The 14,370-nt window shown below is 43.5% G+C and overlaps 1 protein-coding gene across 1 annotated transcript in view; it reads right to left on the bottom strand.

The window, feature by feature from the left end:
• Nucleotides 1-10,938, bottom strand: part of Cpvl (carboxypeptidase vitellogenic like) — a 107,515-nt gene extending 96,577 nt beyond the window's left edge. The window contains exons 1-2 of the mRNA XM_028864211.2: nt 10,216-10,938; nt 7,054-7,236 (exon numbers count right to left, since the gene is read on the bottom strand). Coding sequence (XP_028720044.2) covers nt 7,054-7,236; nt 10,216-10,261 — 229 coding nt within the window. The 5' untranslated portion in view covers nt 10,262-10,938. The remainder of the gene's footprint in view (nt 1-7,053; nt 7,237-10,215) is intronic.
• Nucleotides 10,939-14,370: the final 3,432 nt, after the last annotated feature.

Raw genomic sequence — 14,370 nt, forward strand, 5'->3', positions numbered from 1 at the left:
TCTTGTTCTTATCTCTTCGGCTTTAACTCTGTATTTGGCTTTGTGTTTCTTATTTACTAAGACCGTTTAGAATTTCATCTACACCCAGCCACATCACCGACAGAGCAAAGAAATCTACCATAGTAAGAGTATTCAATCCCAAAGGGAGTGATGGAAAATCCAGGACCTTTCTCCCACATAACTCCGACTCAGTGCAGCCACTTACAGCAGACAGGAAGGAGAAGCCTTGCAGCCAGGCTGCGAATGCTGGGGTGTGTGTGCCTCAGTTCCTCTTTACTGCTGGGAGACCTCGGGCATGCTCCCTCTCCTTCCTATGCGTCTCCTTTGTCATAGCCTTTAAGCCTTAGCTTTGAGACTAGGAGTTCCTTTTTTAGAAACGGACATGTCTTTCCAAGGGGGTGTACTTCCAGAACACACGTCCCTGCCCTCCTTGTTTGCACTCCCTAGCACTACTGCCTAACCAGCCTTGTGACTCTGGGTGGAGGCAGCCAGCCTCCATGTGCTGTAGATTCTCAGCTAAGACAGGCGCACCCTTTAGGGGTCCACAGGGACACAGAGTCATCATGGCCAAGGCTGTCAAGAGAAGGCAGCTTAGGGGCCTGGGAGATCACTCCATCTGTCCAGTGCTTGCCTTGCAAGCACGAGATCCTGGGTTGAACCCCCAGGACCTACGGAAAAATTCAGCTTATGTGATGGGTGCTTGCAATCCCAGTGCTAAGGAAGCCGAGACAAGAGGACTCCTGGGGCTTGCTGGCCTGCTGGTCTAGCCAAATCAGTGTGTTCCAGGCTAGTGAGAGACCATCCCAAAGGAGGTGGACACCATGACTGAGGATGACACCCAACATTGTCCTTTGGCCTCCACACTAAGGCACACACGGATGCATGAGTACATACACATGAGAATGCATACAGGTGAGTAATACACACAGGGGAACAGGGAAAGAAAAAGAAGCTTGCTTGCACAGAGCATGGTTACCATTGTCTTTAAAATGCCAGTGGGGATGGAGACCAGGCAGCAGCTGGGGGAAGAGACAGCGGTGAGGCAAAGGCTGGGTCTCAGTGGGAAGTGGACTGAGGGTCCAGCTGGGCTAGCTCGGTAGGAAGCTGGACTCTTGGGTCAGACAGACTTAGTTTATAACCCTAACTCAATCCCTCATCACTTCATCTCCAAGACTCTTTCTGTGTGGGCAAAACATGGGCACTGATGGCCCTACTAGGGGCTTTCCATGGCGAAGGACAAAGAGTGCTTGCTTATCAACATGCCTGGGAGGGAACCTGACAGAAAACAAGATTCTGCTCTCTAGGAGGTGGGGTCTCCTTAGCCCCTGAGACGTTACCCCTGAAGGAAGCATAGTAGTCCGGGAGCTTTGTTGTTGGTTTTTTTGTTTGTTTGTTTTTGTTTTTTGTCAGGATTGTTTAATCCAGGTCCCATAGTTCTGCCTACTCTCTTGCCAGGGGCACTTGTCCGTCTTGTGTCTGAATGTCCCCACCAAAACTCAAGTTGGGTATTGCATACTCATTTTGAAGTATCAGAAGAGCAAAAATTCAGTATTTGAGAGCTGGGCTTTGGTGGGTGATGAATTTTACTTGTACCATCAGGGTGTGATGCAGAATCTTAAAAGTTCTTATTAATAAAATCAAACCCAAGGTCAGTTATTGGGGTCCATGCTGGTAGATCAGAGAGACAGAACAAGCCACAGCTATCTCACCTCGCGGATCCTCAGCTGGTCTTGTCTCCTCAGACTGGAGGCCTCTGAGTCCTCATCCGGAATGGGTCTCAGCTGAATTACTGCTCAAAAGCCTGAATGCTTAACCAGCCAAAATCTTAACCAGCCACATGCTTAACCAGCCAAATGCCTCTAGTTTCTGGTCCTCACGCCTTATATACTTTTCTACTTTCTACCACCACTCCCTGGGATTAAAAGGCTTGCTTTCTGGGATTAAAGGCGTGTGTCACCATGCTTGGCTATTTCCAATGTGGCCTTGAACTCACAGAGATCCAGAGGGATTTCTATCTCTGGAATGCTAGGATTAAAGGTGTGAGTGCCACCATTTTCTAGCCTTTGTATCTAGTGGCTGTCTGTTCTCTGACCCCAGATAAATTTATTAGAGTACACAACATTTTGGGGAACACAATACCACCACAAGGGTGGGTCCCTGATCCAATAGGGCTGTGGCTGTAAGAAAAGAAGGACCTAAGCCAGCACCTTCTGTCTCTTCCTGATGGCCTGTGCTGTTTCAGGGTTCTATGAAGCACCCATGCCCAGAATGATCTCACCAGAGGTGGCCTCCATCCGGTCTTGGGCTCTGCAGCCTTCAGAACTTCAAGCTAAATTAACCTTCATTGTTTATAAACTGCTTGGTCTGTGTGAATCAGTTACAGCAACAGAGAATGGACCTACACCTCCACCCCAAAAATGACAAAGGAAAAAAGGAAAAGGATTTTAAGAGAAAGAAAAGAGAAGTGTCTGAGGAAATGTGATGTTTTCTGACTGTGATGGTGTGAATAAGAATGGCCCTCATAGGCTCATGTATTTGAATGCTTAGTCATCAGGGAGTGACCCTATTTGAGAAAGATCAGGAGGTGTGGTCTTGGAGGAAGTGTCTCACCAGGGGTGGGCTTTGAGGTTTTAAAAGCCTGTGCCAGGCCCAGCCTCCCCCTCCCCCTCCCCTGCCTGCAGACCAGATTGTAACTCTCCATCATCATGTCTGCCTGCATTCTGACAAACCATGGTGATAATGGGGTAAACCTCTGAAAGTGTAAACGTTTTCTCTTATAAGAGTTGCCTTGGTCGTGGTGTCTCTTCACAGACATAGAACACTGACTGAGACACTAGGCTTGCCTCAGCGCTCACTCTTCCTTCCAATTGTCATTTTCTTCCTCTCCTTCTGCTCTCAGCCAGAGAACATTACACGCCAGAGCTGGAAAGCCCCTACCTGAAACAACCCTATTAATCATCTCAACATCAAACAGACAGACATCCATTCCTCAAAAAGAATGACCAAGAAGTAAAAACCGAAGGCTGGAATGAGTGAGGTACAATCCAGAGAGAGGTAATGGGTAGGGCAGGATGATAGAAGACAGAGAAAAATGAAAGAGGGCAAAGTCCACCGAGAAAAAGAGAAAATATATAATAGAAAGGAGCTGGAGGGAATGGGATATGGGCGAGAGATGATTGGATCAATCTGTCTCGAGACCAGCACTGCACAGGGTGGCTCTAGATTGATGTGGCTGTTCACTTCTCCCTCCCCTTGAGAATTCCCGGGTTGCATCTCTACTGACTTGTACGTAGGCATGTCCTGTCCCTTTTCTCTTCCAGCAGGAGCTGTAGGGAGGCAAGGAATGTGTCTTACTTTATCTCTGAACCCCTGGGACTTAGCGTGATAGTTCACATACTTAAGACACTCCATAGATACTTTTCAATGAATGAATCATAACGAAGGGGCAGATGAAGAAATGATGGGCAGCCATGGACACTACCTTGGGATTAGAATAATCCTACAAACTCCTCTGGAAAACAGACCTTATCAATATCTTAACAAAATTTGAGGACCCCTTTTCTATTTAATGAAAGAGTGTTTTTTGCCCCATTTCATAGTTTAAATTCCTATTCACCCACTCACAGTAAAATAATCAAAAGTTCCCTCAACTAACACGATTTTTAAATATGTTTGAATGTGTCTTTCATCCTTAGTCCAGAGTCAGCTGTTAATGCAGTATCCATACAGGCTCCCGCGTGTAGGTTTTTTTTTTTTTTTTTTTTTTTAATCTTTCTGGCACTGTGACACACAATATAATTTTTTTTTTTTAAACAGTTAAAGAAGGAAAAGGTTTTCTTTGAAGTCATCTCACTTCCTCTTTGCTGTTCACTGCTGTGGCCAGTGTTTGTGACATTAACACTCTGAGAAAAATTGGAGTGTAGCCAGTAAAAGGTTGAACCAGCCAACTGGGGTACACAGTAGATCCACAAACACTTCAGCCACCCTCAGTGTAGACAACACACTTTCAATCCACAAGCAACAAATTAGGACCCAGCAGCAAACATCCTTTGGAATTTGTAAAAATATAGTGTTTGTAAAGAAGCTAAAATTTGCTCTCTGCCTTTTATTCCAGAACGTAAGGATTTATTTTAGCCTCAGAGAAAGCAAACATGCAATTACAATTACATAAAATTAAGCTAGCTAATTGGGTATTAAAAAAATTAAAATTCTCCTTGTCTTTCTGTGAACTGCTGTTTATCTCAAACATGTTCCATTGCGATGTTAGGCCTCCCATTCCTGCAGCTTTGACAGACTCCATTAACAACAGGGATTTAAAGAGGGAGCTGGCCATCTGTCCACAGCTCCCCGAACTTTCAGGAAAGCGGATGAATAAAATTATCCTTAATTATGTTGTCGGGCAGCATCTGAGTCCCCAGATGTGACAGCTTTGGGATCCACCATTCAAATTCCATTCAGCAATTCGGAGTGTGAAACACACTTTTAATGACAGAGGTTACCTATCAGTCAGTCAGTCCGTGCCTCACATTCATGGGATGAAGATCTGCTGGGCTTGTGACCAAAGGACTAAAGATCAAGCTTTCTCCCTAACTGTGTATGCCCATGATGGTGGAATGCTCCTAGGCCAGAGAAGCCTCAAGGGAGGGATGGGGATGACCCTTTCCTTGGATGGATTCCGCAGTGTTCTGTTCACTCAGTTCTGCCACAGAGGGCACAGGCATGCGATGGTTTCTCCACTTAATGCATCTGCTTAGCTGTCTCCTAATTCAGTGTGCACAGAGACCCTTCTGGGATCACTCATATCGTACCCACAACCTTGAGTCAGGAGACAGTCACATGGCACAGCAGTTCATAGTGTGGTTGCTAGGCAAAGGTTATGATCTCAGATCTGCCACTTTCTGGTTTTATAGCTCTGGGCAAGGTACTTATCTTCCTAGAACTTTGGTTTTCTCATCTACGCAATGGGAACAATAATTATATGTTCTTTATTAGGGTTGCTCTGAAACCTACATAAGCTAATATATGGAAAACGTGGTTACTGGCACATGATTGAGACTCAAATGTAAATTGCGTAAGTATTTACTAAGTGTGTACTGCATAAAAATATTGTGCCAAGTATTAGGAAATAATAAATAAATACTATTAATCATTGTTTATTACTTATTTAATTCACTTATTTTAATTGTTAACTTATAATATGTACTTTATAATTTATTGGTATTTTATCATTAATTATTTTCACTATTATTATTATTTTCTGCCTAGATTATATCAATAGCATCCCTTCTTGAACTTTTGAGCATACCTACCATGGATGTAACACTTCAGCTGCATTCCTTAATTGGTTCCCATGTATTAGCACATCTAGTTCAGAAGACCACAAGCTTCTTAAACGAAAGAAAATAGACTACAGTAGGCAAAGCACAGAGCAGAAGCCACAAGATCTGAGCCCCACCACCTTCTCTGTTCCCAGCCTCCCCTTCAGGCAAATCCAGATGCCTGAGTCTCCTTCCTTGCATGAGGCTCGGTAGGACTTGGCTGTAATGACCTTAACCCCCTTTCAGCTGGACATCAAATGATTTTCTCTGACTTCTTGGTAATGAGATAAATCTGTGCATCCATCTGAAGTCACTAAGGAAGATGAGCTGAGTGGGATCTGGCACTGTGGGGTTGGGTTTGCTGATGTGTTTTCCTTCTCGGATACATCTTTAAGAACTAGCCCATGTGGCCAGGCTGCCGCCTTTCTGTGAATTTGGTGCAGAAAGTGAAACTGAATCCCCTTTTTATATATTCTGATTACCCAGTGAAGGCTTTTTCACCTCCCTGCAGCAAAAAGTTGGCAAAATCTAGAGCTGAGGCAGACTTCATGGAGAAGTACTGAAGGTAGGCTTCAACCCCTTTGATATTAAAGAAAACAAAAATGGTTGTAACCGGTTGATTGTGAGGATACTTCCAATGAGGAAACTCTGCTTTATTTTAAACTTCCTTGTAGAGTGTTTAGACTTACTTTCAGTCTTTGAAAACATTATTTCCCTGAAACTTCTGGTCTCATCCACCCTCAGTCCCTGATCTGTGTCTCTCCCACTCAGTCCCCTCCAGCAGCTCCTCAGATCGCACCTCACCCATCCTTTCCTTCAGCAAACACTCACTGTCTGTCTCCTCTTTGCTTACGACCCTCCCTGGACTCTTTCTGGCCACCAGCCCAGTCCTCTGCTCCTTTGTACAAACAATTCCTCAAAGCCAGAGCCTGCCTGCATACTATTTGTAGCTCAGGGGTCAACTGGGTTCCCAAAAATGAGGTTCTTTGTGGCCACAGTGACTTCCCTCAGCACCACGACGGAGTAAGAGCAGATGCAAACATACAGTTTAGTCTAGTAACACCAAATGGAAGGAACTTCTTCCTATTAACTGCAAGGTATTGACCTCCTGCTAGTCTCTTAATGACGCCTCTGCCAACACTTAGATTTGTGAAGAAATTCACAGGGTATGGGGAGTCTTCTAAATTTTTATTCTCACTAGATTTCCCTGGCATTCTTCCAAGTTATGTAAGAGGATAATTAAATCTGCATCATCCTAACAAGGAAACTGAGGCCTGGGCTGTGGATAACTCGCCAGGTGAGAGGCACAGCAGAGTAGGTGGAGGGAAGCCCTGTGAATGTGGAGCCCTCACCTACCAGCTGTGTGAATTCTGGCAGGGCCTTCGACCTCCTACTTCAGTCTTCCTGTGTGGACGGACACACCTTGCTTTGTTGAGGAGCGTGAATGTCAACATTCACAGATGAAAGGTGCAAGGGCTGTGGTGGCTTCCTCAATGCTGTCCCACAGGGAGACAGTCACTGGTTTTGTAAAGAGGAACGCTGCAACTTAGTGACATCAATACTCCTTCCCCAACCACCTCATTTTAGCTCAAAACTCAGATAACACATGGCATCAAGCCTCTAGTATTTGAAATAAAACTGAATAAAAATATGGATAAGTGGTTTGCATCTGGGGGGGGGGTAGTTGCTTTTAAAACACCATTGAAAAACGTAGCAGCAGTTTTTGGACACTTACCCAGCTTGATCTTCCCAGCTTGGATATAAGGGCTAAGAAACAGAGGCCAGCCTGCGTATCCCTTGAATGGCGGGGAAACAATGGTGCTTCTGTATATGGAGCGAAAGAGTCCATCACCAGGGCTGACCATAAACAGGACCAATGAGACAATCACCTTCCACATGGCACCAACTGTTTCTTGGCCTGGGGTGAGAGCAGTAACATTCCACACATGAGTCGAAAGTCAGTGTTTGCCTATCCCCTTTACATGCAAGAAATCATTTTGTTTACTAAAAGAAAAACAAAAAAACAAAGCAGAGCAAACAAACAAAGAAACCCTTTCCTGTTGTGTATAAAAGCAGTTTGCTGAGCACCGTGGACATCACCAGGAGCTAAGTAAGGTCCACCCAATCCCTGTTGATCCCAACCTCAGCTACCTAGAGGAAGATTCTGTAAGGAATTTCCAGTGTACCTGGAAAGCAACTGTTACATTGAAAAACTATGGCCTGGAAAGTAAATTCAGTAGAGAGTCAGGTAATGCTGGGGAGCAACCGAGGCTCTAGAAATGGCCACTGAGTAAGGGGTAGGGACCGTTCCAGCACTGCAGAATTGCAGGGCATCTGGTGCCCATTTCAGGAGGGGGATGACCTAGGGAGTGCTCCCCAAGGTGACTGGAAATGAAAGGGGGTTGAACTCAGGTCTATGGGAGCAACTGGAAAAGCACTCACGCGCACGCGCGCACACACACACACACACACATACAAGCACGCACGCAAGCATGTGTGCACGTACGCACGCATGTACGCGCATGCACACACGCGTGTGGCACCGAACATTCAGAAGATGGCTTAAGCAAAGGGGAGACCAAGGGTTTCCAGTGCACTTCACAGGAGAATTTGAAACAACCTATAGGTTTCTTCAGCATTGCTCTGTCTCTTACAAATCATAAGTTTTATATCCAACAACAAAACAGAAAGAAGAGATGGAGGATCCTATAACTACACCCTCTACTCATTGTCATCTGCTAAGTAAACTTAAGAAATTAGGGCCCACAGGGCACATGCATGCCTATAATCCTAGTGGTTGGAAGTTGGGGTCAAAAGAATCAGACATTCAAGATCAACTCTGACCACATAGTGAATTGTCAGCCAATGTAGGGTACGGGAGAGTCTGTCTCACACAACAAACAAAAAGTTTGGGTGTGAAAGGGGGCAGAGAGATGATTTAGATGTCAAGGGCTCCTACTACTCTGATAGAAGACCAGAGATTGGTTCCCCACATTGGGGACTCACAACCTCTTGATCCTCCAGATCTGTGGATCTGATGCCCTCTTCTGGCTCCTGTTGACAATTGCACTCAGGTGCACATACCCACATGCACATAGACAGTTAAAAATAAAAACAAATAATTTTTTAAAAGAGAGAAGAAAAAGGAGAATATTAGCAACAAACTTGAAATGGGATTTTTGCTGAGAGCATTCTCACAACGGCTTGAAATCATGTTGCCTGCCTTCCAGACTTTACATAAACACATAAATTGCGTCAGCAGTGGGCCTTCCTGTATACTTTTAATGTGTTTTTAAGCTGATTTGAACAGCCTAATAACTCCACCAGAAAGGCAAGAATGATTCATATCAAGGTTAGGTAATAAAACTGGACTTGATGTGTTGTCTCATGTAAGGAACTGAAGGTAGAGAAGCCAGGGCCTGACTTCAGGGGCCCTGGATATGTGGGGATACATGAAGCTCCTGTGAGGTCTGGTCAGAGCCTGTTCTCATGTAAAATCTTGATTTATTTCCATCATGGTTTTTTTTTTTAATCATTATATGGAGTTCTCGGTTGACTGCATTAAAGCCTAACTTTGATTTCGGAGCTTTCATCACTGCCTTGGTCTTACACCTGAGGCGGATGTCTCTCTGGCCACACCTCAACCCCACCCTGCCTCGTGTATTACAGCACCTGGCTGTATACCACCTACGACACTGAAGCATGATGGACAGCCTTAGTTCTAAATTCTGATTTGGGTCGTTTTATTTTAGAGCTGGGGATGGAACCCAGAGCCCTTCACATGCTGGACTCTGCCACAGAATCATAACCCCAGCGGCTAAATTCTAAACAAAATACTGTGCAGTGAATAAATACCCCCAAAAACCACCCAGGTTTTTGATTATAAAAGGAACTATACAATTATGCAAATACCATGCCTGATTTTGATTTTCATTGCTTCAAAACGTCAAACCATTAGGACATTTTAAAAAGACAAAATGTGTACAAACCTATTAACCACATGTTTAACACCACCCAATTTAGCATATTACAAAATACTGGGTTGTGGCAAATTTTAAAAGCTTTTCAGCAACATTTTCTTATTGAGGTAAGGGTTTATAATCATAATTTGATTGAATATATGACCCTTGTCATATCTCTCAGGGTTAACTTAATAGAATTCTCTATGCTTAATGTAAATAAGCCCATCCAAATATAGTACATAGCTAAAAATGATTTTGCCTATTATTGACTATAATAAAGAACCAAATGAATTTAGAAATTGAAATTAAGTTCTCAAGAGACCCACGGGTAATGGCCACTATGGCACTGTTAAGATATTGTTTTTAATTATGTAAATTTGTTACACCACGGCTTTAATCACATAGCTAGTTTCAGAGAATGCCTGAAATCAACAATTCTACGGGTTCTGAAAAGAGAAGCACAGTTTAAAAAAATAGTAATAATAGAAGAAGCTCTTCCAGGAAGAGGGTCCCCTGGGGTAGACACAAAAACCCACCCTGTTGTCTAGTTTCCCTGTCTCCCTGCACCAGGCCTCCAGCCTGCTTAATGGCACCATTAATATTTAAACAACCACTGTAGTCACAGCATCGCCCCAGAAAGCAGAACATCACTCAACGATTTAAAAAAAAAAAATAGGTGCAAAGGGGCTTGTTTTAATTGACATAAATTTAGTACACAAAAGTAAGAGTTAGGTCAATTTAGTAGGGCTCATTAACATTTAATCAAATAACCACTGGAGTCATGGTTTTCCACGTCAGTGAATTAAGGCAACAACAGACTTCATTTCACAGTTCTCATTTAACAGTCAGAATTCCACAACTGCTCAGCTGTCGTCTCTCCTAAGAGAAATGAAAACCATTAACAGGCTTGGAGGAATGAAAAAGAAAAAACCAACCTTCTCCGATGCTCTTGCTGATCCTACGTTGGACTAAATCTCTCATTTATTAAACACTGGGCACTCTCTGAATAAATAAACCTATCCTAAACAGAAGCTGTGACTCACAGAACGTAAGAAAAGAAAAAGAAATCTACTGACCACACTTTTCATCAAGCCTACTTGAATGGATATGAAGGGCAGAGAGCAAGCAAGCTTTAGTCTAAATATGTCATAGTGAAGGATTCAGGGAAGATGGCCTCTTGGTTATCAGAAACACAAACTCTACGTGAATTCCAGCCATATTAGTAGCATCAAATCCAGGCAGTTCAAGAGTGTGTGCTTGCAAAAACCACTAAATATTACTGTTAAGAGTCCAAGTGTCATACAATGTTTATATTAAACAAAGCTATCTACCCCACTGTTCTTTAGGATAAGAAAACAACACACTACATCTATAATAATGCACCAGATAAGCAAGTTACCACTCAATAAAGTTAATATAAACAACAACTGAAATGGTTAAAGAGAACACTCTGGAAATACGACAAAGTATTGGGTCAAGGAAAGTAAACCACTAGACTAGATATAGATATTTTCTCCTTGTTTTATACTTTTTACAACTTTCTAAGTTATCTACAATAATTAATCTTATAGATACAAAAGAGCAGTTTTTCTGATAATTTGGTTTTCCTTCAGACAAAATGAAGCAACCGATAGACATGACAAAACCAGGGGGCTTGTTCCTTATTCCTCATTACTACCTGGTTATGACCTCTTGCGTTTCCTAGGAATAAGGTTCTATTTGTTCTTTTTTCTCAAACATTCTATGAAGATGTACCCTGATCTAAAGTCACAGAACTTCAGAGGCTCAAAGTGAGGTTTTCCTTGGTAACTTAGAAGGATCTGGAAAAAGGTGAAATACTGTTGTCATTCATTATTACAAGATTTGTATCTGGTTCTGATTAGAGTCTGTAACAAATATGTATGTGAGAATCCCTAAACAAATGTGTGAAACCAATGGAGCTAAAGGGACCCAAGGTATTCTAGATCTACAGAGACATTGAATGTTTACATGATCTAAGTTAGGTGTCTAATGGGGTAGAAAACCCAAGCCTGACAACAAAACGGACCTGATCAGGAGGATCCCATGATCAGTGAGTAGTCGGGCCAAGACCCAAAGCTAGGATTCACTTATGATTCTGAATCTATCAGCTTTCCACTGCCCCCATCTTAGATCATTCATATTCTGACTCTAGTCTCAATAAACACCAGTCTTTAGCCTGTGCCAGTCACAGATGGTTGAACAATACACAGACAAGAGATAGATGGAATATGGGGAAGTCAGTCTTTCCGGGGAAGGTCTGCCACCATAACTCATGGACCTTGGTAAGATAGCAGCTTCCCTGTGTCTCTCTCAGTGTGGCAGACCATGACCAGGACAACTGTTAGTTACATCTTCAGGAGCCCTGGGAGGCAGTTCTCTAACACAGATACTTCTTTTAAAACTCAAATTACAAAAATATATCATGGAATGAGTTATATCTTAAAGCAAGTTTACAAATTAACCACCCCCACCACCCCCCAACTTAACACTTTTGGTTATTTTACTACTAACTTTAGTTTGGAGCCGTGCTTTTTTTTTTAATGTGTCTGGTGGGCAGTCTATGGGAAAGCTTCCCTCCATGCATCTTTTTCCAGCTGTGTTTTGTAGATGGGGAGAGCTTGGCATCGGCTCTGTCAGAGTATTTACACCAGAGAAATCGGCAGTGTCCCACATGAGGTCTCTCTCTCCATGGAGTCCACTGCTGTAGAGTTTTCTGTACATCATTATCTGTAAAGTGAGCTGGACCCTACTTCTCCTCAGCTCCCACTCCAATCTCCACCAAAGTGGCCGGCAGAAGGGACATGAAGAAAGTCCTGCTCAGCTGCCCTCCATGCATTTGAGCAAGAATAGAGTGCTCAGTCCAGAAGCCTCAGGAAAAGAAACCCAGAAAGGCCACTTGAAAGTATTCAGTAGTGAGAAAGAGATACAAAATCTTAGAATGAGAACACACACACACACACACACACACACACACACACCTGCCTCTCCTTTACTCCTTCTCACTTCCCCATTGGACACTATGAGTGCTCCAGCCAAAGCAATAATGTTTCATGTGATAAACATTATTGCCATGATTAAAAAAAAAAAATAGGCATTTGGATTCCTTTACACATTTAACTGCATTTTAGATTCCCAAAGTGATAAATAATATTTTGAAAAATCAAACAAGTCAGTAACAGACACTTCCATGAAAGCTGTAATTTAAAAGAGTACAAGTAAGTGGTTCTGCTGTTTAGAAAAGATTTGGGCCCTTTTCAGGGTTCTGTGAGCATAAAGGAAGCATGAGAATTTGATAATAAAGGGCTATTGTATTAAAAAGCAGTCCAAATCCTAAATGGAGCCATTTTGCTAAAGGATTCCCATGTAAGCAAATGAGTAAAACAAAAATTATTTCCAGATCTCCATTGTTCATTTCCTTAAGACATCGTTTCAATTTCTAAAATTGGTCTTTGCATCAGGACGCGCCCCTAAGGTGAAGGAGGCTTTGGCTGAAGTGGCCTGGCATGCCTATCTCATTTTCTCAGGCTTCACTTCTGGCACGAGACCCGGCACCTGCCCTCTCTCATGAATCTGGCTGTTGTTATCTTTGCCACTGCAGCCTTGTATGAGCAAGAGTGAGACACAAACTAGAACTGTGTGGCAGGGAAAGAATGAGCAGGGTCGGGAAAGGAGAACATAATCCAGTCATGGGCTCAACTGTGGAGTTCATCTTGGGCTCTCTCTGCACTTGGGGAAACGAGGGAGGTCGGGGAAGCATGGGAACTCAAGTGAGCATGCCTCCGGTGTTTATAAGTGTTTTGAAGCAGATCGTGTTCATGATCAAAGGCATCATCATGCCATGACTCTGGAGACGGCAGCCAACTGGTAAACCCTGAGCACTCCTCACATACAAAGCACTGTGATCATTGCTTTACAGTCTTTCTTTCCAACCCTTATCAGGTGGGCAGTATAATCGATCACCCTATTTTGTAGGGGAGAAACTTGCTTTTCAGAGAATTCTTTCCTGGATTCACGCAAATCATACATAACAGAACAAAGAATTCGGGGATTAGAGCTGAGAACATGACACCCCAAATATGACACATGGGCATCCAAGGGCAAGCTGGCCCTCTCACTCTCCCCTCTAAAGACCTAGCCATGGATGCATAACCTGTCTTTCCTTCTCTGAAGATGGTTGTAAGACCCTCTTTCCAGGGGGGCCCTGGCCTTTCCCAGAAGGAAGGAGTAGACTAGGAAAGAATCAGATCTGTTGACCCATTGCTGCCACAGACCCACTCTGGTGTTCCAGACCTCCTGTTTGCCCCCAAATGAAGTTTTCCCTGGGTCTTTGCTTTCTGAAGGCTCCTGGTTCGCTTGAAACTTATATTAAATAAATGTGTTGTGCTGTTCCTTTGTTAATTCCTTTTTCCTTTGCTGTAAGAGTCTCAGCTGTGAACCTTGTGATGGATAAGAGAATGACATTTTTTCCCCTTTAAAAGCCAGTTCTAATTAGATTACAAAGCCCATCCCCATAACCCCAGGATCAGCACTTTCTTACATGTCTCTTTCTCATTCAGGCAAGTATAGAAATACCACATGATTCATCCTCTCAGAATCAAATAACTACTCTGAGAAAGTCTGCTTAAATGTGAAACTTTAGCCTGAGAAATATTCCACAAGTTAATATTTGAACAAGGAAGTCTCTTTATCTTGTACAACCGGCACAGATAACTCTGTGGAGCATACCTTGTGATCTTACTCCTTTTACATTTCTTTCTGAGGAACCTCTGCGTCCTCCCTGGGCCTTGCCCTCCAAACCCTCGGGAAAGCGTTGGGCTAACTGTAGCCAAGAAATCGGTCTCTGTGGAAACAACCAAGCCATGAGAAGTCACCAGCCCTGAGGAACGTGCAAAGACCCTGAGGTGCAAACAAGCTTGCCAACTGGTAGAGACAGAGGGAACAGACTCAGTAGCACAGAAAGAAGCAGAGAGAAGGGTGGGACCTAAACCTGCAGTCTTCTGGTGGCCAGAGGGTTGGAGGGTAGGGGGAGCCACTGCGGGCGGGGCGGGGGAGGGGGGCGAAGGGGGCGG

Source organism: Peromyscus leucopus, chromosome 3 (genome assembly GCF_004664715.2).
Source record: "Peromyscus leucopus breed LL Stock chromosome 3, UCI_PerLeu_2.1, whole genome shotgun sequence".
NCBI lineage: Eukaryota > Metazoa > Chordata > Mammalia > Rodentia > Cricetidae > Peromyscus > Peromyscus leucopus.